The 26,267-nt window shown below is 44.8% G+C and overlaps 1 protein-coding gene across 3 annotated transcripts; it reads right to left on the bottom strand.

Annotated features, from left to right (window-relative positions):
* Positions 1-348: 348 nt before the first annotated feature.
* Positions 349-26,267, bottom strand: igf1rb (insulin-like growth factor 1b receptor). Of its 3 annotated transcripts, none has more exons than XM_085907802.1 (21): positions 25,292-26,267; positions 18,821-19,378; positions 9,055-9,358; positions 8,643-8,779; positions 8,176-8,320; positions 7,190-7,398; positions 6,501-6,627; positions 6,166-6,401; positions 5,931-6,098; positions 5,632-5,839; positions 4,450-4,757; positions 4,229-4,362; positions 3,832-3,991; positions 3,655-3,751; positions 3,131-3,201; positions 2,759-2,988; positions 2,591-2,698; positions 2,232-2,391; positions 1,965-2,094; positions 1,703-1,837; positions 349-1,629 (listed from the first exon to the last, which is right to left on the bottom strand). In XM_085907802.1, exons 1-21 carry the CDS (start codon positions 25,380-25,382, stop codon positions 1,146-1,148), a joined length of 4,200 nt encoding a protein of 1,399 aa, XP_085763928.1. In that variant the 5' UTR covers positions 25,383-26,267; the 3' UTR covers positions 349-1,145. The 3 variants fall into 3 exon arrangements, with proteins under 3 accessions (XP_085763928.1, XP_085763929.1, XP_085763927.1); XM_085907803.1 differs by having other exon boundaries at positions 2,232-2,388; XM_085907801.1 differs by lacking the exons at positions 4,450-4,757; positions 5,632-5,839; positions 5,931-6,098; ... (6 more) ...; positions 18,821-19,378; positions 25,292-26,267 and having other exon boundaries at positions 349-983; positions 1,113-1,629; positions 4,229-4,381.

The raw sequence follows: 26,267 nt of genomic DNA, 5'->3' as shown, positions 1-26,267 counted from the left end.
ACATGAACATGGGGACCATATAAAAAAGTAGAAAAAGTCTCACCCAAACAGACAAAAAAAAAGGCTGGCCTAAATGCTATTGAAAAACATAAAATAAAAATAAAAGCCTCAATAACACCACCGTGACTTAGTGTTTTGGCGTCGATTCGCAACAATTTGTGGCTCAGATTTGTAATCCCTAGACAACGTGGAGTCTCAAAATGGAAACTGCGATATCAAAATTATGTTTTGGTACGTTTTTGTTTTTCTGCATTATACAAATATTTTGACATGGTAGGTTGTTGCGCCAGTTTTCCTTGTTAACGTACCAACTACTGTCTCAAAATCTCTTTTTGCCATTTTTTGGTGGGTTTTTGTACCGTTTTTTTTTTTTTTTTTTTTTAAATAACTGACGTACCGTGTCGATTCACAGAACATGATGATTTAATGTCAGACTTCGATGTTGACACAAAATGGAACATCGAAATCGGGACCACACCATCATTTTTTGTGAAGTTCAAGAGCTTACCCAAAAAAATGGACAAATTGAATGTTCTTGAACACCCCCCCCTCCCCCGAAAAATATCGTCGCGTTATGAGGATTTTGTTTGTGTGTGTTGTGCTCATTGTTCGTACATCCAAGCATTTGCACCGTTTCTCTTTTAATGACGTTTTTCCTCATTTTTCACGCTATTTTTTGTCGTTAACATAAATGCTCTTCAAAAACGACTGAAAGGAAAGTCATGGTTGGGTTATGAATTTTTTTTTTTTTAGTGTTTCGGTGTTGATTCGCAGCACTCGGCAACGACTTGTGGCTCAGATTTTGATGTCAGTACAAAATGAATCATCAAAATAGAGACCAGAGTATCAAAATGTAGTTTCTTATGTCGTTCCCACACCTACCAGCACAAAGGTGGCAACGTGGAGGACCTCCCTCTGTAAGTGCTTCTTCTCCCCGTTAAGCATCCATAAAGCCTGCCCAAAAATGGACTGAAATTATGTTTCTACGAAAAAAAACAAAAAAAAAAGTAAGATACTGTATATAAAACAAGCAACTCCCTCCAAGGTGGTTTTTTTCGGCAGCAAGGGGGCAGTGTTGCATCTGGTAGAACAAAAAAAAAAGGTGACATTACAGCAGGATAGGTTTGAGTCTTTGCTCCGTCCAATCAGCAGGCAGATGACTGAGGGAGGGGCATGGCACGCTGGTTTTTGCGCCCCCCGTTCATGTGGGCGTAGGGTGGCAGCTCGTCAAGGGTCGCCTGCATGGCGGCCACCGAGTCGCTCCCGTTGGGCGGCGCTCCCGCCCCCAACGATGACGTGGATGACGTCACCCCGTTAGCCGCTTGGTGCCCAACGGGCTCCTTGTCCGTGCAGGGCCGTGTGGGCGAGTCGGGGGTTAGCGTGGGCCCGGGCGGAGGTTGGGATCCGGGCGAGGAAGGCGTGTCCAAACGGACGTCGTCATCCATGCTATCTGCGTGTTGCTGAGGCTGCGGCAAGGCCTGAGTGTCGGGCAGCCTGTTGTCGGCGCTGTAGAAGAAACTGACCTCACGGAAGGACGGCTCCAGCTCGTCCTTCACGCTGCCGATGATTTCCACAAAAGATGGACGCATCTTGGGGTTGTACTGCCAGCACATTCGCATCAGCTCAAACCTGCACACCATGGATAAAATGAAGTCACACAATAATGACAAAAAAAGTTTTGACGCCCAAAGAATGGACTTACAGCAAGTCGGGGCAGTTTTGCGGTTTGTCCAACAGGCCTCCCTCCATGACAAAGCGCAGCACCTGCTCATTGGACAGACCCTGGTAGGGTTGCTCCGCCAGCGTGGCGATCTCCCACAACACCACCCCGAACGACCTAAACAGAGACAGTTGGGGGGGGGGGGGGACGCTGAATGAATGAAGTGGGCTACACTGTAGTGACATCAAGATTTTATACACTATCAAAGAAAATAGTAAATAAAATAGAAGTACTGCACACTTACCAGACGTCGGAATTGGTGGTGAAGACGCCGTCCTTCAAAGACTCAGGTGACATCCACCGGACGGGAAGCAGGCCCTTCCCGCCTTTACGGTAGTAGTCAGTCTCGTAGATGTCTCGGGTCATGCCGAAATCTGAGAAAAGGTACAAGCCAGGATGTGTGGATTGTTACCGAACTTTGGGAGATTGGGTGAATGTTGTCAAATTCTTATCACTCCAGCAATGAGCGTCATAAAATTCCTCCGAGACATTCCCGACAAAGCGCCCTTACCTCCTATCTTGACGGTAAAGTCCTCGGCCACCATACAGTTGCGCGCCGCCAGGTCTCGGTGCACAAACTTGCCGGCGTTGAGGTATGCCATGCCATCTGCAATCTGGCCAGCCATTTGCAGCATTTTCTTCAGGGGCGGCAGGGACAAAGTGGACCACTGCTGTTGGAAGGAATGCAGAATTAAATGACACAAGATTTTTATCTTTCAATTTTTTTTTTTAATATATCGATATGCAGACATATTCCAAAAAAAATTGGTGTAAGAATTTTTTTTTTTTTTTTAATTTCTTGATTGTATTTGCTGGCTAACTCAGTTCTTACTGGTTCTTTTTGAGACCGAACCTTTTTGTTGTCATTACCTCTTTCGGTCGGAGGGAGCGCAAGTAGCTCTTGAGGTCTCCCTGTGTCATCAGCTCCATGATGACCAGGGTGGGCTGACCCTGAGACACCACCCCCAGGAGACGCACCTATCCAAATAGAGGGTGAGCAAAAAGTCTATCTATGACATGAAAAGTTTGAGTGCATACCACATGATGACAGTTGAACTCCTTCATGACTGAGGCCTCGTTGAGGAACTCGATGCGTTCCCTCATGCTAGCAGACTCGTTCACCGTCTTGATGGCCACCCGCGTCTCCGGTTCATCCTTCACCACGCCCTTGGCGATGCCTTCGTACACCATGCCGAACGAGCCCTGGCCCAGCTCGCGGCTCAGGGAGATCTTCTCGCGTGCCACCTCCCACTCGTCGGGCACGTACACTGCGTCGAGGAGAAAAGCGGGTAGCCTTTAACTCGTTGTCACTTTAAACACTGACCGTTTTCAACTTAAGGACCATTTTTGGGAACCACTTGTTGACAGTAACCTTTTTAGTTTGACTGCATCTGGTTAGACTGTACTCACTTTCAGCCGCACTGAAGTATTCAGGGTTGACCGATGCGTACAGAACTCCATTTCCAAGCCGATCATTGTTCCTAGCAGCAACGAAATGCAGACTAATCACATAGAATCACAAATAGTTGAATAAAAAAAATGAAAAGTGATGTTTCTGTGAAAAACAAAAATATTTGAGAGGCAGGGTGAGCATTGGCTCATTTGCAAACAAAGTTTAAATTGGAAATAAAACAATTTGTCTCCTTTAACAGTAAATCTTTGAGTAGTAAAACGCAAAGATTCACCAGAATCTGAAAATGAGGGTCACAAAAAAAAATCAGTGTTTTTTTTTTAGTTTTTTCTTCTTAAATTCAGAAAAATGACCAAAATATTTTCTTCATTCTACAAATGATAAAAAAAAATATGTGAGATACTTGCTTGTTTTGGACAGTGAAGATATTATATGTAGATAAATAAAAAAAAAGACCTTTCAGTTTATGCAATCGGTAAATTATGGGCATGTTTATAATGGCGGCATCATCACGGCAACGCACCTTTTCCTGCTCAGAGTGAAGAACACTGAGCACACGAAGCCGAGGAACAACACGATCGTGGGGGCGCATACGGCGAAGTAGAGGAAATTATCCGGTTCTGATGGGTCAAGCACAACCAATATTTGAACTTATGTACCGTGTATAGATAATTAGGAGTGTGCTTGCTGTGTGTCTTACGTTTGGCCACATAGAGATCAACCGGTTGGGTCCACGATCCGTTCCCAGCCAACGACGTCGCTCGGACCCTCAGCGAGTAGTTGCCCGGTCCGAGGTTGGACAGGCGGATGCCGCGTTGTGTTCGATACAGCTGACCTGACACGCATTCGTGCTTCTCAGTCTGACACACACGCACAAAGACAAACACATTGGACCGTGAAGGACAGAGACAAGTACAGACATTTTTTCCAAGGTGGACCACAATCTGTTTGTGGATGCAAGAATATTTTTCCCCACAATATTTGCTACTAATTTTAGCCGTGACACGACTTGGGTCAAAGCAAAGAAAAGTGCTGACGCAGCAAAGGTGAGTATAATAAATAAATATATATATATATATATTTTTTTTTTGACGTACCTCAGTGCCCAGCATGAACTTGATCTCGTACATGAGAAGGAGGCCGTTGGGGTGGGTTGGCTCCGGCCAGCGTAGGAACACAGAGTCCTCGTTGCTGTCCCAGGACACAACGCCCGGAATGTCATCCGCCTTTTCTGGAAGGGAAACGAAAATAGACACTCATTAAATGGAATTCTTTTTTCAATTATGCCCACAAATGACATCTCATGTTTTCCACTAACCTGCCGGTTTGGTTCTGGAGAAAACAAACTCGGCGGCGCTGCAACGCTGCACCTGCCGATTGCAGGCGTGGACGTCGATGCGGTACACGGTGAAGGGCTGCAAACCGAAGATCTGAAGCTCGCGTTCCGTCACCGCCTGTTCCACAAACTCAAACTCTTGCTCCGCCAGATCTGGGTCGGCGCCGCTGCCGTTGGTGGCGGCCTGCAGGGGAGAGACGGTGCTGGCGTTGGAGTGAGGCCAGTGCTGGCGTCGAGAGTGGGTGGCGTTGGCGATGCTGAATAGATCTCTGCGGCGGCGATCGGGTGGCCTGGAAAAGAACAATTTAAAGACGTTCAACATTCAACCTTGGAGGCAATTTTGGGTTAGCCACAAGGCATTCGCTAGGCTATAGTGAGCAAGGTTTTGACGTTGTGAAAGGGAAAATGAGGGACAAAAACTGCTGAATTGTTTTGATTCTGTAAGGCGCACCACCCAAATTTGTCACAAGGGGGTGACATTTTATTCCAGTTATTTCATTTTGACACTTTGATGTCTTTTCCTGGTTTAGCATGTTTTTTTGTGTGTGTTTGTTTTTATTGCGTGTCGTCTGACGGAAACGGGGTGCGCCATCCCGTGTCGGTACACCAAAGGGACCGTGTGGGTTAAAAGGTTTTGGAAAAACTGACCTAGAGGGGGGGGGGGGGAAGTAAGTTGGTTGTTTTTCAATAAAAGTATCACAGGTCTGTTGTTGGTTGTTTGCGAGCAGATGTCAGATGCAGTGAGGTTTGTTGTTTGCTTTGAAACCATGTTGATCTCAAGTCATTCTGTGTGTGTGTGTGTGTGTGTGTGTGTGTGTGTGTGTGTGTGTGTGTGTGTGTGTGTGTGTGTGTGTGTGTGGGCTTGTGTTCCAGTGAGTCATCGAGTTGTTTTCAATGCTTTGCAGCCTCAGGGAAAGAAGGACAACTAGTGAGCAGTTTTGTAAATAGAGTCACCAAAACAGCACCAGTCATTTTTGTGGGGAATCAACTTTGACCAAGAAACTTAAAGCACATCCGGCTCCAAAAACCAAAAGCAACATAATGCCATTGAGAAAAGTTGGCTAGGAGATTTACACAGGACAGCAAACCCCCACTACACTACTCGCGTGGAAAAGTCTGTTTAAATAAGGCATGTAAAAAAAAAAGAAGAAAAAAAAGGCCCACCTAGGAGTGAAGATGGAGTTGTGCAGGAAGTTCTCAAAGACTTTCCGGTAAGAGGCGTCGGCGGCTTCCGCCTCCAGGTCCTCTACCGATTTGGGGCAAGGGCAGCAGGAGCCCTTCTCAGGACTGTCAGGGTCTGACTTTGTGGGTTTGGTGTCGTCCTCCTGGTCCCCCACCCCGACCGCCGCCATCCTTACGGGGATCTTCAAATCTGCAGAGGAGAGTTGTTATCATTCCGTTTCCAGCTTGAAGTTTCGAGCTGGACTTGTTTTTTTTTTGTTTTTTTAGCACTGCGTAAGCACCTTTGGAGCAGTAGTTGTGCTGGTACAGTTCTCGGTCTTCGGCTTGTTGCTGCCATCGCACCAGGTAGTAGGTTTGATTGCCGTTGGGCGACACCGGTGGCAGCCAGCGCACCACCAGCTGCGTGGAGGAGTTGGAGTAGGCGCGCACGTCCTGAGGCATAGAGGGCGCTAGGGAGACAACAAAACGGGTGCTCAAGTTGTATTGCAACAGCCAAATTCACATTTTCATATTTACCTGAGGGGCTAGTGCGGATGTAGACCACTTTGCTCTTCGCACTGGGAATCTGCTTGTCATCCACGATGAGCGTGATGGCCTTGACGAAGACGGCGTACTGCGTCCACGGCTTCAGGTTGGACAGCAGCACGCCGGGATCGATGTCCTTCTCTTGGTGAAGCTCCACATCCACCATGTTCCAGCTGTTGGAGCCGCAGCCGTCCTGACCCTCGAACTCGGTGATGTTCTGGTACGGCCTGCGGGGAAGGGAGACGGGGGAAGGAGGGGTGGGGGTCGTCAATAATGAGCATCGTCAGGAGAAATCACAGCTGAGATCAGAAGAAGGGAGGACGTACGCCTCTTTGTAGTAGACGATAAAGCTGATGAGGTCTCGATAGTCTCGGGGGCGGTAGCGCTGCCAGGTCAGCTTGATCCTGGTGCTGCTCGTGCTGTTGGACTTGAACTTCAGGATGGTGCTTTCGCCTGAGGGTGCAAAAGACAGTTCTGGCATCAAAAGGAGTTCTTGAGTTGACCTTAAAAGTCAAGAGACATCAGGGGTTTTTGATGATGCGTTTTTTCCCCCCACTGCAGCGGAGTTTAGCTCTACTCAGCATCCATTTGAAGAGTACAAGAGGAAACAAGATGAAAAGCAACACAATTGAACGCATCTGTCGGACCGCGGCCAACGACGCAGCGCTATCCAGATGTTAAAATGAACCATGTGAAACATTAGCTGAGAATTAGGGCCGAAAATAGAATACAAAGTTGTATACACAAATTTGTTTCACTGCATGTCTGACTTCTTGATCTTCCATAAAGGCTGTTTAAAGAATGATATGTCAATTTTGAAACGGTAAAACTGTCCGATCGTTGATCGCTAAACAGTTTCATCGCAAAACTGCGAAGGGGAGTCAAAATTGCGATAAAATGTCTGCTCTTAATGGAAAAGAAATTAAACTGAACATCACGCGGTGGGAAAGCGCCAAACTAAGCTAGCAGCAAACCCAACGAAAACAGGAAATATTTGGACGGCTTTGGAGCGTACAGCTGGCTCGGTCGCCGTTGTTTCGGTAGTCGCTCTCGTCGAAGCGCCCCGGAACGCCCGTCTGCTCCCACATCTTCTGGATCTCCGACACGCATAGTTTGGGGTTGGCCCGGAAGAACAGCTTCCCGCTCCGGATGGTGAGGTTGTGCTGCTTCCAGTCCCACAGGTACTGCAGCTGCTGGTTGTCAAATGCCGAGAAGGCGTACATGCTAGAAGGGGGCCGTAGAAAGAAAGTTGGATTGTATCATCGATTCAAATTCAATTTGACGTGCTTCAAAAGATTTGCATTTTACTCCAGGGCACCTCAGGTGCTCAAAAGTATTTGGACAAAAAAAACTGAGCACAAGTAATAAGCAGCACATGCTAGGCTACATCAGCTCTTGCAATCCTTGAAATCTGACTTTTTATTATCAATAGGGGACTAACGTGGACAAAAGGTGGATATTTGCTCGTTCAACACTTTTGAGAACCACGACCTCTTCTGAGATGCGCTTTGGCCGCAGACAAATCAAATCATGTGGCAACTTTGCAGCATTCTTGCTCATTACCAGACATTCCGATCCGGTTTGTCATCATTAATCATGATGGGATGAAGAGGAAAATAAGATCCGAAGAGAATTGGGGGGTGGGCGATGTAGCTTTTTATGATTCGCTGGGTACCACCCAGACATACAGGAATGACTGCAATGTGGCGCCTTGGGACAGCAAGACTCTTGTGAACTCAAGGAGAAAACAAGTGGAGGACGTTTTCCTGAACCGTTAAGACTGATTTAGCTGTTATCCTTACTTTAGGGGGGAAATACATTTTAATCTTTAACCTTTTAGGTCCAATCGAGGATAGTAATCCATACAGTCCAACACAATTAATCGACTTTTATCTCTCCTGAGCATTTAGCCCCATTGGAGCCCAAAACTTTTAACATGATGATGGTAAAATCACAGCAGTAAACTTAAAAAAAAAAAAAAAAAAATACGTGTTTACTTACTCATCCAGGAGTTCCTCGCCGTCGATGTATCGCAGGCTGCGCAGGAAGGCTAGCGAGCTGAGTGTGTGCGAGTGTCGTATGCACACGTAGCCTGTCACCCTCTGGATCAAACCAGTGGAGCTCTCCAGCTCGGCCACCATGTTATCTGTAAAGACAATGTCCCAAAAAACACGTTACATTTAATTTTGAACATCATCAGACTTTTCTTCTTCTGTGTATTTATAGTTTTAAGTCCAGGAAATGACACGGTCCTCAGACTTTCCAAGGTCCTGGTCTAGACGCCATGTGACATCAGTGCGGATTGTAAAAAGTGTTTTGCTCGCAAATGTTTGGACTACCTCAGAGCCACCAAGCTACGACTCGGCTCTCCTTTTAAGGTTTTGGAACGGTGAGACGTGTTGCTTTATTTTATGTTTGACAAATGTCATGGAGTGGAAAGAAAGCAACGTGAGGTGCGGCGTACTCACGGCCTCTGCGGATATTGATGTGAAGGTTGCCTTTGATAACCGTACAGCCTTTCAGGGACTGCGCGGCATCCATGGAGTCAATGACCTTCTCCTCGCAGACTTTATCGCACAGACCGTCGCAGGCCGTGCAGGACATGCTGAAGACCAGACAGGAGACACAAACGTACAGTCACCAAATATTTAGAGAGCTATGACGAGAACGGAGCGGAGCAAGGTTGCCGTGCGCTAATGCTAAAACTGGCCTTGCCCTTGTGCTGATTTTGGTATTTGCTTCAAACTGATGAATAGATAAAAAAAAAAAGTAAGCGCAAAACAATAATAAATTGATGTAACTAATAATACACTGCTTTTTACTCACACATAGAAATGCTAGGCGGGCTAGGCTAGGCTAGGCTAAGCATGGCAGGCTCACCTGTTTGGGTCGGTCCGCGTATACCCAACGGGGCATTCGGACATGCACTCGCCCTCGTGGATGACGAAGCGGTCGAAATCCGGCAGGTGGACTCTGGAGCAGAAGTCGGCGCTGACGCAGCGCCAACCCTCGAACTTGTAGGTGCCGGGCGGACAGTCGGCCACACAGCGGTCCTGGTGGTAGTAGTGCACGCAGGCGGCGCAGGAGGTGTCGCTGCCGGCCACGGTGCAGCTGCCCAGGCATTGCGCGTGGCAGCATTCGCCGCTTGCTGTGCACGCTCGCCGCCCGCATTTGCTCGGGCACTCTGATGGAAAAACACAGAAAGACAAAAAAAAAAAAGGAATATGAGTGACAATGACTGAGTTTTTGGAGAACCTGTAAAAATGACATGATCAAATAAAATAGAAAACATTGAAACTGAGTACTTTTGGACAAGAAACAACTACAAGCTTCCCTATTGAGCATACAAATTGCTCAATCTACTAAGGCGGGTCCACCCATGTTCCAATGTGAGGACAAGTAATGAATAATAAACGTGATTTACAGTCTCTGGGAGAAGTTAACGTAGTCCGCAGTGCGTCCAATCTGAATTGAGGAGCACAAGTTAATGGTTCCAAAATGATGAGAGATGAAAAATCAGAGGAGAACATGATGTCATCCACTTGCGTGATCCATGTAGGGGGTTTCACTGTTTAAAACAGGCCACATAGTGAAGTCATGGGAAATGATGTTCTGTTTAAATGATGTTGATTGATAGGATGACGCACATGGCGCTTTCCAACCCTCACTAGCGCTGAGAGTGTTTTATTGAACTTAAAGAAATATTCTGTTTAGATCCTTTGGGACCGGGGGGGGGACATCATTTTGAAGATTTTTGAAAACACAAGTTTCACTGAACACTAATAAAAGAGGCTGGACATGTCAATCAGATCAAGAAGTCATTGAGCCGTGACTGAAAGTAAATAAGGTGAGCATTTTTTTTTTTGGAGCCATCAGATCTCGGGCTTGTACTTTGATAATAAATAATAAGCCCAAATGCAGCTCAATCAGAAACAGCAATCCCAGAAAGATGTGAAGCTTTTTTTTTGTGGGCAGGCCATGCAATCAATAGACGCCAAATGAAATAAATTCAGATGTCAACACAACAAACAAAGTCATTCCTTAATATAAAAAAAAAAAACTACACGAAGCCACAAAGCCACCGCTGGACCTGCAGTCTGTCCGATTTGATGAGGAGGCTTCATCGGTTAATGACCAAGAGGTGACCTTCAGCGGTCCACCAATCAGAAGCTTCCAAACTGTGTGGTCCCATCAGCCATTCAGCAGGCTGTTTTTGTGGTAGCGCGTCTCTCTCTGGCACACAATGTTCCTCCTCTCCCCCCGCCCACCCTTCCTTACGCCTCCTTGAGAAACCCTGTGACCTTACGGTAAGTTAAAAAAAAAATGGTGACAAATAGCTGGGGTAAGGAAAAGGGCGGGAACCTGCTGCTATACGCAAGTCGGAGACATAATGGATACCAGTCTTTTGTGCTAACGTCTTGCAGGGCTGCTGCGCCCCAGGAAGAAATAAGGGATGGGAGAAGATGGAGAGAAGGAGGGTAGAGGAGGAAAGTCGTTACACATGGCGCGGGCTTGGCTCCAAAAACGCTGTGGGTGGGACTGCCAGTAGGGGGAGTCGGCAAGTTTTTTTTCTCATTATAAACAGGGTCAAACAGTCACCATTTTGGTAATCTTAAAATGTTTATGCAATTTTTCATTCATTCATTCTAATAGTCACAAGTTTAATATTAACCATCGTTTAAAATTAAATCAGCAATCTCCCAACTGTTACACAAGTATACATACAACACTAAAGCAACTGAAATGAATTACAACTAGTCAGCCTTTGATTTTTGATTTTTTTTTTTAACTAAACTTTTTCATGCCAGAACAGATTTTCTGTGTGTTTATTTATATTGTGATAGATTTTGATTGGAAAAATGCAGCTGTAACAAGCTGGATCCAATTTTGTGTTTCATGCCTGTGATTTGTTTTGTTTTTTACTAAACATTTTGTGGGTTGATGCAAATTTTGATAAAAAAAAATTAAAATATCAACCTAATCAGTTTTAGAATAAAGGGATGCAACAACAAAATAGTTTTCCGATGCACTGGCCAAAAGATCAGTGATGCATGACCGCCAGTGTGTTCACCTTTTGCCATTCATTTGTGGGAGAGCGGTGTTGATCAAAAAGGATTCACAAATGCCTGCCCGGCGGGAAAGTATTCCGGGAACTCCACATCGGTCGGCGGCCAAACAGCAAGAATCTTTCTGGTCCGTTGCATCCAAATTAAGCTATTGTCGCTGCCCCCCCAAATGTACGAGGAAAACAAGCAGACTTTTGGTCGTCGTCGATGGTGGTCTGTGTCTTCCTAATTTGTTCGTGTTTGGTTCCCATCTGACGACGGTCTCCTGTTTGAGTCAGAGATGAACGCACCTCCCCCGATTAGAACGCAACGCGAGAACGTCCGTGTGGTCACGACTAATTACGTCCTGATCCGATATTTTGCATCGTATCGGCTTTCGATCTGGCTATTTTGTGAGTATCATATCGAATGGGAAGCCAAAAAAAATCTCAATCGTGACCTCACTGGTGTTGTTTACCATTGACCGCGTTGCCCAGGTGACAAACACTGACGGCAAACAGGCCATCGGGGAGCTTCCTGTCTGACTTTGTAATTATCAGTTAGCGTCCCCTTTTCCCAGAGGGAGCACCGAGTCATAACAGCCAAGCGTGGAAAACCGACAATAAGGCAATGAGTTCAAATTTAGATGATAAATATCTCAAGTCATCAAAAAGTGGAGAGAAACACTTTTTGGTTGGTGTTCTGTGAATAAAAAGCAAAGATCAGGTACAACAAACTTTGCCACTTTTGACTGAGTCCAAAGTCATTGAACACCACCGCTTGGTTCTGTTGACATCCGGAACTGTTCCTTGGCTGTAGTTCAATCCCTAATTAATGGTGATGGTTGTCAAGAGAATTTAGGAAAGCTTTCACAACTTTGAGCTCTCCGGAGCTCCGTCTCATTCAAAATAAAATGGGCCCATTTGGTTGTCTTGTCCTATTAGTAAGACTTTCCACCAATACCCGCCATTGTCTTGGGCAGATCGGTCCTGTGTAAATATTTGATAGAGGACTTCAACAGCGTCTGTAAATAATGTCCACTGCGAGGCTTTTTTTGTTTTGATCTTTTGCTATCTTGATGCTTGATAGCTTCTGGCAGGTCAAACACAAACACGCATTCCCACTTGACAACGTGCTACGTCTTTGCTGTCATTTTTATTGCTCGGAGCACTTTTGGCGCTTCATGGATGTGACCGGCTCGGCCGGGTCGCTCAAGACGAGAGCCGTTAATTCCCTTTAAATGGAGATCCGCGTTCTGATGATGATTGTTAGCAGACACGCCGCTAGCGGCTCAAAACACTGAGCTGCCACACAAACTGTCCGATGCTAACAGAGCCGGCTTTGTCCGGGACTGGAAACAGTAATATGTGGGCACATTGTGTTTTCTGTCCATCGCCGAGCTGTTTGCTGTGTTTATGGAGTCTGCGCCGGTGCTGTTTATTTTCCCAAATTTGCTTGATTACTGGAACTCTCAGAGAAGCAAAGGGGGAGATGTGTGGAGATGTCCTGAATAGACCTCGAGGATTTGCACTTGGTTTGGTTATTACTCACTCGCTGTCGATTGGAGAGAACTACTCTGCGAGTAAAAAAAAAAATGTATGTCTTACGAGCGAATCGTGAAAATAATAATGAAAGCGTCGATAAATGAGCCTTCAAACGATTCTCTGTTGAATGGTGGATCCTCGCGACAATTAAATCTGAATTTGCGTTGGCGTAAAAGTGACCATCATCAAAGCCAATTGATACTCAGCATATTCAGTTCAATAGTGGCGTGGTTGGTGAGACGATCAAAACCAAAAACACCTGATGGACTCCCTCTCTCCTTCCTCGGCATTTGGGTCGCCCACAGCGAGGAGGCCTCCCACAGAAGGTTCTGTTGTCTAAAGGCTTCTTCCGGATAATTACAGTCAAAAGGAAACAGATGTGAAGCGCTCCTCGGACTTGAGGTTCCATTTTGTGATGGTCATTTGAGTCGTACCGGGGGGATTGCGGAGATGCCTTCGATAAGACGTCTTTAGTGGCTGCAGGGGTGGTCTTAGATTCTCCAAATGTAAACGTGCGGCTCAAGTGCGGAGCTACAACGAAGGGCAACGCATACATTTTTTTTTTTTATTTGGCCATCAGAAAAGCCAAGACTCAGTGAATCCGTGACATGTTGCTGTCATTTCCTTCGTTATTTGTTGATGCCATGTTTGTCGGCTAAATCCTCCCGTGTAATTCCTTGTAGCCAAAGCATCGGAGGTGCCGAAGAGAAACGATTCGGCTCGGGCTCGCCTAAACAGAGCCGGCGGTTCACCTTGTGAAGCTTGTTTGGAAAACACATTTGTCAGATCAGCTGACGCCGCTGGATAAGCGCGAGACAAAAGACATTCCTGGCATCCCCCAACTGACTGCCCTGGAAGAGACATGACAAATAAAAAGCGTTGTTGTCCATCCCAAAGCTGACGGATAAGACGGACGATGAAAAAGGGGGGTGGGGGGTGGGGGGGGGGGGGGGGGGGGGAGCTTTTTGAAGACCCATTACACCATCCAGTTCATGTTTTAGGGTGGAACATAATCTGAAGATATTCAGGTGTAACAGGATTAAAGAAAATGGCTGAAGGCAGTTTGCACTTGCACTCAACATATTCAATTTCCTTCATGTGCAGTTAGAGTCTACGTAACTATTCAAATGCGGAAAATTCAAGATTAAATCAAATTACAAACTACAGAGCATTTTCTTTTTATTAAACCATCCTTGACATGTGACAACTAAGTCCAAAATGGCTGAGGCACATTTGATTGGATTCTCACTCACTCAATTGCACTTTTTTTTTTGTGTTGACATGTTAAAGTAGACTGAACAATCCCTGGAATTTAATGGGAAGGACAGGGGAGCCGGCATATAAGATTCCCATAAAGCCACCGCAGACTTCTCTGGCAACTTTCAAAGTCGTGCTCATGTGCGACTTATCACAACTAGACTCCAAGGCCTGCTTGGAGCCCAGCCAGTCGACCTCGCCGGCTCCGATTGAGTCTACAACTCCGACCGAAACGTACAAACATGACGAAACGTTTCACACGACAGCATAATCAACATCTGCAAATGTCCAAAAATCCAAAATTATAAAAAGTTGTCTAGCGCTTTAAGCAGAAGCCACATTGAGTCGCCGCTGCATATTTTCTTTGTTTGATATTTTGTGCAACCACAGAACAGAAAGAGGGGGGGGGGGGGGGGCCTGGTAGCAAAGCAAAACTTTAACCATACCTCTGACAAGACACTCGACCCAGTCAGAGCTCATCACAATCAGACGGTGTTTCGCGGATCCCAATCAAAGGCCGCATAATTACAGTGGCCCCGTCGCCACAACCAAACCAGTAATGTTCTCTTTCAGGCATTCCACAGATGGGTGTGACTGTTCAATTAAAGTAGCCATGAATGTCCCTGCTTTACACAGCCGACCCTGTCATTACCAGCCCAATCAGCCTCTGCGAACAGGTCGCCGGGATGTGGACTTAAAATACTATGACAATACAGTTGGCGTTATTTTTAGAGGTTGTTTTAAAGCTCCAACAACTTTTGTGGACAAAGACAAAAACATACAGCCGCTTTTGCTGACAATCAAACATCATTGCTAACTTGCGTTCCTTGTTAAATCACAAATTAGCTGTGGCTAATCCCTTTTTGGGTTGTTTTTTTTTGGGGGGGGGGGGGAGCCGGGTTCATTTTCACAGACTACACCCAACCTTGATGAACTCCAGACCTCTTCATTCACAAAATCCTTTCAGTAGAATCTGTCTACCCAAATGAAGTTGGGCAAAGTATCTCAAAAAGTTGCAAAGAAATGCCAAGATCCAAACAAATTAAGGTGAAGAATAAAAAATAAAAAAAAGTGATACCCAATCAGTCTCAGAGCCAATTGCTACAGTTTTCGGACTCCGGCGAACAACGGTAAGAACCACAAATGGAGAAAACATGGAAGACTGGTGGTGAACCTTCCCAGGAGTGGCTAGCCGGCAGAAATTCGCACAGCCATGACTCATCTAGGAGGTCACAAAGAAACCCTGGACGACATCTAAAGAACTGTAGTCCTCCTTTGCCTCAAAGTCAGTTTTCGTGAGCAAAGAAAATCCGTGGCAGAGTTCCAAGTTGGAAACCGCTACTGACCAAAGAGAGCTTAAAGGCTCGTAGTATGAACTCAGTGACGTACAGAGAGGAACTGACTATGTCAAAAAATATGAATCCAAAATAGACTAAAACCCTGCATTTTCATTTTGACTTTAATTGAAACATTGCAACATTTTTGATGCCGTTTTCTGGACACCTGGGACGGATTAACGACATTTCCATTCAATACAAAGGGGAATGCCGATTCGATCAAACGCGGTCAAGGAATTAATTGAAATTCAATGTATCATTAAATATGTCAACGTCTTAGAGGGTCACAAAAGAAAAGAATCACTTTGATGGTTAGTATTGTTCCCGTACGGTATCCAATGTGAAAAAGCAAGTTCTGATGTTTCAGCAAAGCCTTACTCGGATTACAAATAAATAACAAGGACGGTGCCAAACAACAAGCCCAAAAGAGCTACACTGACATGCAAACGGCGGTAAATGAAGCTAATGGCAGGCTGCGCAACAAGCAGAACCCTCTGTTTTTATGTGTATTCCCTGTGGGTTGAGGTTAAAAATACAAAAAAAAAAAGAAAAAAAAATCCCTTTCCCGTAAATCCCAGAGGACTTTCTTTGTACTTTAATGATGTGCTTTCATCTCCTCCTGAGATACAAAGCGCTGAAAAAACAAAACAAAAAAACCTCCCTTACTTTTTGGGAGGTGTTTACCCCGCATGTCGTGAGATGGGAACCTGACGAAACGTTTGTAACGTGAGAAAAGACACCGAGACAAATAGGGGACCGTAAACACACAAGAATGTCTCCTTTGCCACAAAATAGAAGTGGGGGAAAAAAAAGATCCCCTGGAGCGCAAACACACTTTGAAGCCCCGTTTCTTTTTTTTATCCGTGTCATACTTTTATGAATGAGTCCACGTTAAGGAAAACAACACGAGCTTTTATGGAGCTGATGAATGGACAACCTACTCCGGAAATAGAGAGGACTGAGGTGCATTCAGACAAGAGAGCTCAGATAAGAAGATGAAAACAAATATATGGCCTCTCAACAGTACTTGAGTCTCACGAACTGATACGTTCTATCGTTATCACATGACCACCCTTTTCGTCTTCATCTCTCATCTACTCGATGTACTCCTTCTACACAGTGCCCCCTAATGTTCGGACTGAGGTACGACATGACTCCACTGTATTTATAAAGCACTTAATCATGCCTGTGTTTTCCATAAAGATCAAACATAATTAGTTCTAATTACTATATTTACTATACTATATTTATTGACTATATTATTATGATATTTATATGGCCAGGCTAGCAATCGCCGTCATCGTCTTGTAGAGCAACTCTTTCACGTTGAGCGAGTTCAGTGTGAAAACAACTAACAAAAATTCAACAACTGACACACCAATAAGCAAACTAGCAAACGGACTAACAGTAATGAATAAACTAAGAAATGTGTGAATGGGACGCTAACCAACGCGCTAACTAACCAAGGAGCACACACATTAACAAACAAAAAAAATGTGAAAACAAACAAACAAAATGGCCTAATTACAGTCGCCATCACATGGCCCATGATTGCACCCAGGCGGTCTTTGAACTTTTGAAGCTATGTCGGCCATGAAAATAAAAAAAAAGAATGACATCAGAGTACAAACGGGGGCTTTCATGGTGTCCAATTAGACACAGCACACGAGCAGGTATCCCCACCAGACGACTTCAGACTCCACAGCCTCCAAATTAAACTTTTTTTTTTTTTTTTGTCTTCTACTTTACTGCTGGCTCATTTGCCGTACTAGCAGACTCCCTCTGGAGAAACCGGCAGACAGTGTCTTCACGGGGTCCTGCTCCACTTCCGTTCCGTTTGGCCCACTTCGCAGTCGAGCGACTAGCAAACAAATACCGTCGCGGCTGGCGAGATGGCGCCTAAACACCTGCTGATTATTTGGACTCGCAAAGAATCAAATATTCAAAGATAATCCCTCTCGAGAGACTGTTTGAGCGTTGCAACTCTTTTGGCTTCCTTCCCCGCCGGCCGCCTTTTAGACAAACATCATGGCCCCAGAGACTCAACAGCCAAACAAGATCATATTTATCAGGCACCTCCCTGTTAAGCTTGACCCCTTTGTGTCTGGATTATGATACCAGGAGGATGTGTTGACAAAATATTGTGACAAACTCAAGCCCAAAAGTCCAGACGCTACCACCCCAGAAGTCAATTTGGACAACACACAAGTGTCCTGCAAAAATTTCCGAAGCTCAAGTTCACGCATCGGGCGCTCCACATTTGCATCCTATGCAAACCTGAGCCTGCTCTGCGACTCTGGCGTTGTCACATGAGCGAAAACATCAACATGCTGAGTCCGCAAGCGAGGCGACTGGTCACCAGGGAAACACTTGAGACACACACACACATACATACACATCTGCTCAACGGCACAGCAAGTCATTGCAAACGCCGCAGTCATAAAAATGAAATGAAAGGCGGTGTTCATGTGGAAGGTGACACTGACTAATAAAACTAACGAACATGTGTGGCCCCAAAAAAAAAAAACCTGACAAACGTGCAAGTGCACTAATAAATTCAAAGAAAATAGCTCATTAACCAACGCACTACCCAAAGAGCAAACAAATATGCCAAGGGCCTAACCAACAAGGTGAATAATAATCAGACTATCAAATAAACTAACAAATGCACTCACGGGCTAACAACCACACTGTGCTGTAAATGCTTGAGCTAGACAAACAGAGACATCCACAGTCACAAAACGTCTGCTGATAGCCGAGAGCAAAATCTTGCAGTCAAAGAGAAACTGAGATGGGACTGTTCACGTCGAGGTGTTTCATTAAAAACATTTTACTGGAGCGGCTGAGAACAATCGTGCAATCCATTGCCTGTTTGACAGTTTAGCGTGGTTTTAGAAAGTCATGGTTTAAATAACCTCCAATACTGACTGTCACTGTAATAAGCTTTTCTTTTTTTCTTTTTTTTTTTTACGAGGGGAATTCTAAGCAGGGAACAATATGATTAGCTTCTCGCGGAGTTGAATAAACCACCTGTTTGATGTCAATTTCTTCCTCCTAACATATTTTTGCCCTCTCGGCGAGCAGGGAGGGGAGGGGGTGAGCACTTACGCACGCAAGACAAGGAAGAGGGAAGGAGCGAGATGAAAACGTAACACCGATGCCAGTTCTGTTCATTGTGCATTGTCCTCAAAAATGCTGCCGGCTGGCACGAGTTAGCCCCGAGATTTATTTATTTATTTTAACTTAACAAGGTACACATTTCTTGAATCTCCTCTACTAAATCTTTCATGTTTTTTTTTTGAAGATTCAAACAGATTGTGTTCAAAGAATATGTCGTTTTTATTTCAAAATAGGTCACGTCATTTTATGACGCAATTGTAGTGCTCACGGGTATCGTACCATCAGAATCTACTATCGGGCCCACACCTAGTTGGACATCATATACAAAAGAGGTCAATCTTACCTTTCTGGCAGTAGTTGGAGTTCCAGCAGCGGTAGTTGTAGTTGTTGTTAAACATGGTCTTGCGGCACTGCGGGTTGTTCTCCATGATGCCCGGGCAGACGTCGCTGCACTCTTTGGACTGCTTGTTTCCGGCGATGAAGTTGTTGAACTCGGCGTCCATGATGAGCGACCAGTCCACCGAGTCCAGGTAGCACAGCTCCGGGTTCTTCTCGATGCGGATGGCGCCGCGGGTGATGTTGCGCAGGCTGTACAGGCCGATGTCCTTCAAGCTGGTCATCTCGAAGATGACCAAGGCGTAGTTATAGAAGAGGTTGCGGCCGCGGATCACGGCCAGGTTGGGGAACAGAGTACTCAGGCTGTCTAGGCCGGAGACCCGGAAGAGCAGCAGGTAGTCGGTGATCACAGTCAAATTGGGGAAGCTGAGCGAGCGGAAGATCTCTTGGTTGTTGTTCTTGTGGCCGATGAGGAGGATCTGCAAGTAGCCCTCCACCACCGTGCAGTTCTCCAGACGGCGGAATTCGCTGATGTCGTTGCCGATGTCGATGCTTGGGCCGCAAACTGCGGGGTGGAGAAATTTTGGAAAGACCATAAATCAATGGTGGACTACCAAACCAATCAACTAACAAGTGAACTAACTACTGACGAAATAAAAAGTCTAAGCTATAAGTTTACTCACAAGAAAACTCACATGAGACTAGGCTAAAAATAAAAAAAAAATCTAAAAATATATAGTAAATTCAATTTTCTTCCAAATAACAAACACACATTTAAAAAAAAAAAAAAAAAAGGATTGCACGCTCGACTATTTATTTACATTCTTGAAAATATAGAAGACTTAACGTAACCTAAAGAAAACAATGGAGTTCATTCCTGAACTGCAGCGCTATTTATAATGCCAGTCTTATCCAATACATTTCCCAAATATTGACAGTACACTTGGCCCGTGGACATGTTGACAGAACATGTTTGCCAGGCGTGACAAAATAAATACGACGGTCAGGTTCAATTGGAACGCTGGCTGGAAAATTGCGGCTCTGCCTTCAGCTTATTGTTTCCCGTCAGAGTCCACCTACAATCCCGCTGCTCTGTTGATTTACTGACCCGGCTCGTTAAGATGTCAACAAGGCGCCGCATGAAAAGAAACGGCACATCAAAACACTTGTGGGACAAAAGAAGGAGAACAACAGATTCGCGATTTTGCAATGTTGTTATTCACGTAACAGGACCGGATCAGGGAAGTTATTGCTTAAGACAAACTGCTTGTTAAAAACGTACCAATTCGTGACAAAACGCGTTTGCTACACGAATGGGCCTGTTTGATTTTAAAAAATGTTTATTAGCTTTTGTCCTCTTTTGGTGTTATGATTCTACCAGAACGGAAGACGGGCCTGGTTCAAAGTCAACAAAAAGCCGGGTACGGATGTACGGATCTCGCTTTGAATCATCGACGCCCTCATATTTTGCCCAGGTGTGATAACGGATGGAGCGTTTCTTCTTCTACTCATACCTGCATGCTTCGCTAAAAACTCCAGCCCAGTAAGTCCACGAAGAACCACTTCTCGGACAACTTGTCTTTGTGACAATGAGCCCGTATCGGTTGATGGGAACGATTATAAGATGAGGTGGTGCCAAGAAAGCATGATATTTTCTTCTTCTAACATGTTGGATTTTGGGCAAGGAGACAAAACGTTCCCTCACGACCAGAGGCAGGAACACGCATTTTTTGTTTTTTTAAATGTCTCCGTTTGAAAAGAACACACCGAACCTTCCTGCTGGCAACCCACCCGGTTTCTGATCCGTTCGACACGCTTTCGCGAATTATTTTCCTGGAAAAGATCCACGCGGCGCTTTGATCATTCTTTACAGCCCGACCAAATTGTCACAAAATGATGAGTGGCCTCTTCGATGGACGTTGCGTTTTTTGTTTTTTTTTTCGTCTTTGAAGGCAAACACAAAGTTAAAGCCTACATACGATGTAATTCGTGGTCTGAATTAATTTGGAGAACTGAAAATTTGAACTGTGGGCATTTTCTGGGTCTAACGGAACATGCTCGTTCATACTCTGATCTTGGTTTTTCATTTTATTTTTTGTTGTGGTCCATTCGGTAGGCAGCAGGAGTGGTTAACATGTCTGCCTCACAGTTCTGCGGTTGGTGGTTTGACTCTCGGGCTCCAGCCTTCCCGTGTCGAGTTTGCATTCTGCTTATTTATATGGGCCTTTTCCCGATACTCCACATTGTAGAAACACGTACGACAGGTTCACCGAAAAGTAAAAATGAATGACCACGTAAGCCTCGTGATTGGCAGGCAATCAATCTAGAGGTGGAATATGACAATCTGAAAATTCGGAACCCTGAGATTTCTCTCCGTTCACACGATTCCATTGCCGTCCTGTAGTCGGAGCACAAGAGCACGTTTTATCGAGCTGAAAAAAAAAAAACGACGCAGACAAAGTGACCGCTCTCAACCCCGAAACAGGCGAGTGACTTCAATGTGAAAAAAAAAACTTAAGTGACGCCAGGCCTGGTGACTCACAGCGTGGCCTACTCCAAATGTTCTTAATGTGTACGCTCTTTGTTTGCATATGTTCTTTAAATTGGGACCGACTGGCTTTTTGCACCAACGATCAAGACGAAGAGGCGGGAAGCTTTTTTTTTTCTTTTTCTTCCTGCTTCAAACAAAAGCCGCTGAGAGTTTAAGTCTTCTCTTTAGTGTACTATTATTTAAAAAAAAAAAAAAAAAAACTTTAAAGTGCTAGTATGTCTTTCTCTATAATCAACTTGTCAGCGCATCTTATCAACAGCCCACATACCTGTCCAGACAACACTAGCACCCGGATGTGTGTGAAACGGCGCTAGGATATTCCCAATGTGGTGTATACATGAAACATTTTGATTTCAATCAGTATTTTAATCCCCCACAAAAAAAAATGGTGTCTATGTAAACAGTCAAGTGTTATGTCACCGTCTTTCACGGGAACTGCTCCCAGTCGCGTTAGATGTGGGTGAAAACCACTGAAGGGGTTTTTCGGCGGCCTGATCACCGCTCTTCAGTCCCGTCCAGCTGAGTACACAAGCTTATCTAGTCAGCCTTGATCACATATTTACTCCTGATAACCTTCTCCTCGGCACCGATTGTCCGGGGTCAATCTAGAGGAAATCCACAAGGATGTACTCCAAAGACAAATCCGTCGACGTTAAGCGATAGGACCCTTGAAGATTTGCTTTTTTTTTTTAAATCACAATTTAAAACAATTGCTATGTGTATTAATGTCTTTGAAAATGTTTCATTGAAAGCACTCTTGGCGGTTTTGGGAGACTCTCACGGAAATTAGGTTGTTTTGAGGGGACGGCAAAGCCAAGTCGAGCTTTTTGTTAGCACGACACCTCGGGGCAGCGAGACTTGTTGAGCCTTCAAAGACAGTCAAATCTGTCGAAATGTATCAATTCATCCACAACTAATCGATTGTCAAATCAACTGATGATTATTTGAACTTTTGGGGGGATTTTTTTGTATACAACTCCAGTCTTCTGAACATCTCACCCAGAAAGCATTCCAGCCAGCATCAAAGGACAGAGTTGAGTTACTGTGAAGTAAGCGGAGCCATTTAAATCAGAAAGAGCCGAGTATCTGAGGCCAACGTTTCGGTGTCGCGATTCTCGGAGAACACTGCCAGTAGTCAAGTGTCACTTCTCTTAGTGGTTTTATTTTGGTAAGTTTCTAGCCCATGTTTTTGTTCCCATTCCCACTGGGTTGACGGAGCTTCTCAGACGCACTTTACGGAGTTGACGTTTCATTTGATCTAAGACTACGATTGCTTAAAAGAGTGTCGCCGTGTTTTCAACACACATTAAAACGGGTCGACCTCTGTCTACACTTGAATAGTTAACGACTGTTCAAATGTACCCGACACTGTGGAATGAATCATTCCAGATAGAATTGATCCCTAGGGCTCACCGTACGAGGAAGCTTTCCGCTCATTGGTGCAAGAATAAAAACACAGGATCGTGACAACAGGGTGAGAAGTCGGGTTTGTCCTGTGACGGGCTAGCGGCGAAAGGACGTAACGCACCGTCTCACAAGCTCCTCACTCTTTCCAATCAACAGAACTCAGTCTGTTTTGCGTGTGAATGTACTTTGGCTTGTTCTATTTTAAACGCCCCCCCCCATACCCGGTTCCAACCCCGCCAGCCTGCCCCTTCCCACAGTGCCTCTGAGAGCGTGATGAGGCCCCGCTTCACAGTATGGATGGCAACATGTGAACTATTTCCCTCAGTATCAAAACAAGCCCCTTGTAATTGATTAGCTCATTGATTGGTCACATTTGACTATCGTCCGTTAATAGTTTGTGTGTAAGACATCAAAGTAGCAAGGGGTGGGGGCGTAATGGGGGTGTTGCAAACAGAACCGAAGGAAGTATCGAGTTGTGACTCGAATGGGGGAAAGTCATGATCGTAAAAGGGGTCGGACAGCAAGACTTTGCGACCATAGTAGGGGGGAATTGGAAAGTGGTAATCATGATGGGGCAAATCTCAGGAAGTCGCAATGTTCGATACAACTTTGATACCAGTACCGCTTGTATTTTGATATACAAAATCTCTCAGGGGGAAAAAAAAAACCAAAAGCAATTTTATACTCTACTAATGTCTAATTTCTGGTTCCTAATCATAAAATTGGCCCGTGTAAGGCTGGAACCGATACTGGCAGCGATACTGATAGCTGGTATTGGTATTTGCCCATCCCTAGTTACAAGTGTGACAGGTAGTAAAGTGAAAAATTCTGACCACACTAAAGGGGTGATAGCAGAAAATGGTAAAAGTCAAAGCATTAAAATCTATTTGGATGATGACTTACTATTTAACTGATCATTTTTATTATTTTTTTTATTTTAGCACTTTACGCGAGAGCTTTGGTGCAAAAAAAAAAAAAAAGTTACAATCCCTATTTTCCATTGGACAGTGACAACATATAAAAGCAGCGTCAGTTTTGGTTGAATATTTGTTTACAGCATGTTGTTGCCACTTGAAGAACTGAATTTTTGGCGTTTCAATTCTCTACCTGTTCATTTCTACACTTTTCCCCCCCCCTGCCCTGGTCGGTCTGCTGTGGCGCTGCATTTACGGATACCTTCCACGTTTTTGTGGATGCCGCTTCAACCACACAGTGAGTCAGAATCAACAAAGTGGTTTTCATCCGCAGCCTGACTGACTTTCTCCATTGAGTCACTGGCCAGGCCGCTCATTTCAAACTTCGCAGGGCACATGTATGGGAAGCCATATGTGTCGGCATAGATTCCTTTCATTTCCCATCATTTCCTCTGGATGGGTACCCCCAGATTAAGGGTCTCTAAATGGGTCTGCCACTCAGTTCTTATTAAGTCATATATTTGAAGTGTTTTACATCTTAATGCAAATGGCAATTAACTTATTTTTAAAATTATACAAGACACACATTATTTTTACATCCAATGCCAGTGACTCTCTAAATATCGGGTACCCAAAATGAATTAAAGGACACTTTTTAACAACTCCAGATTGCCAAAAAGTTTTTTTTTTAATCCTAGTGTTTCAGTACTTTATAAATGTGCATGACAGATTGAATAATTTTCCAAAGTAGGATTTTTTTTCAAATTTAGGTTCCACAAATGCAGGTACAGTGTACCTCAATGATTATATTTCTTACCCTCTTTTTATTATTTTTTTTTACCTTTTTTTTTAAGCCAAAGAACCCTTTGCACCCAAAAAAACAACAAAGTGTGGAGTTAATTTATTGTTTGCTTCAAAACCTTTGGTGCTGTCTTGAGATTTTGCATTGAAGAAAAAAAATACAGTTTAGTTTTAAAAAATGACAATAAAAACACGTATTTTGCAAGCTTTTTTTGTTTTTTTTTGGTCAGACATCTTGTTAAGAAGCGCATGGTCCTTCGTGCAGTAGTAGAAGTGATGAAAAATTGTGCGCCGCCTCCAGCATTTGAGCTACCATGTCTTCAATGGGTCGCAGGACATTTTCATCCAAATTAAAAACCGTATAGGTTAAAAGCGATCAAGTCAGTTCAGTCATTTCTATATTATATATCAGCTCCTATAGTTAAGGAACTTTAGAGACCTCAACATAAAGCTCACTTCAAAGTAAAAAGTTGTTTAACTTGATCTTTGATATTCCTTTTGTAATTATACACAATGAAGACAAATGAGTTCTCAAATCATTCAAGCGCGCCTCTCGATATGGATACAATCAATCACAGAAAAACCCCAAAAGACATAAAATGACATCATTATTGACATCATTGGAAAAAAACGTGACTGGGATAAAACCACAACAGTCGCCGGGTGCACCGTGTCGCGACTCGAAGGTGGAATAGAGAACAGACTGGCCTTTTAAAAGCCATACAGTTTCTTGCGTTTTGTTTAAGTCGTTATGTGAGATGTTTCTACTCATGTGTGTGGAAAAAAATAAAGAATTTGGACTTACCCTCTGTTGCGGCGGGTCGGAGTGAGGACAACACGGCCAGCATCAGACCCCAAAACAAGGTCAAGCGGCTCCTATCCATTCGAGCCCTCATTCCGGGGACGTAAATCCTCCGCTGAAAACCTGCAAATAAATACGCCCGTCGAGTGGAGGGGTGAGGCGGCGTCCGTGTAAAAAAACCCACTCCGGGTTATTTCTGGGCGACTCGTAAAGGGGAGAAATGAAAGCCTTTAGAAAATCTTCAGCCAGCGCCTTTTAGCCGTTAGCTGGCTAATGGAGCTAATGGGCTAGCAGCCACGCGCTTGCTCACAGAATCCCGCTCGAAAAATCAGTGGTTCAACACTCGCCCTCGGTGTAAATCCGTTAAGGAGCCGCTTAAACGCCGGTAAAAGGTACGGCGCGTAGGTGAGGGGGGCGGAACGGAGACGGTTAAACGGGGAGCGGCGGGGATTCCTCTGTAAGCCGCATCTTCACGCTCCATGTCGTGGTGGTGTGTGTGTGTGTGGGGGGGGACGCATAAAGTCCCGTTACTGGTGAAGGTGGTATGATCAGGAATCAAATCTTCCCTAGAAAGCTTGGATTACATGTCCCCCCAAAAAACAGTTCTGTGGCGTGAAAAATGCCAATTTTCATTTCGAAAAAAAAACAACCATTCGAATATCCCGTGTTTTTCTCTTTTTTTTTTTAGGAGACCGCAGTCTCCCTCTCCTCCTTCCTCCTCCCCCTCCTCCTTCAGCCGCTCATTATGCACGGACTCACCGCGTTGTTGTTGTGGTTGCAATTCATCCTCTCGTGCGCCTATGTCGCCAGGCCGCGGCTGATATATGCGTTTAAACGTCCTTTGCCACTCCCTCGGGTGTGGGTGGGTCTAAATAACGACCCTCAATCGGTAGACTGTAGGTTATAGAGCGTCGCCAGACGAGATTAAACGCAGCGCAGGTACACGGAGTGTCTCCTTGCCTCGCTTCAGTCCGCAGTC

Source organism: Syngnathus leptorhynchus, chromosome 3 (assembly GCF_054491065.1).
Source record: "Syngnathus leptorhynchus isolate UIUO chromosome 3, UIUO_Slep, whole genome shotgun sequence".
In the NCBI taxonomy this organism is placed as follows: domain Eukaryota; kingdom Metazoa; phylum Chordata; class Actinopteri; order Syngnathiformes; family Syngnathidae; genus Syngnathus; species Syngnathus leptorhynchus.
Note: the sequence above shows the minus strand (reverse complement) of the source record. Positions and strands in the feature narration are given on the sequence as shown.

Coding starts and splice junctions, on each gene's coding strand:
- igf1rb (XM_085907802.1), bottom strand. CDS start 25,382: ATGAGGGCTCGAATGGATAGGAGCCGCTTGACCTTGTTTTGGGGTCTG. Junction 6,099..6,165: donor CATCCGCACTAGCCCCTCAG/GTAAATATGAAA, acceptor TTGTCTCCCTAG/CGCCCTCTATGCCTCAGGAC. Junction 5,840..5,930: donor GCACAACTACTGCTCCAAAG/GTGCTTACGCAG, acceptor TCTCCTCTGCAG/ATTTGAAGATCCCCGTAAGG.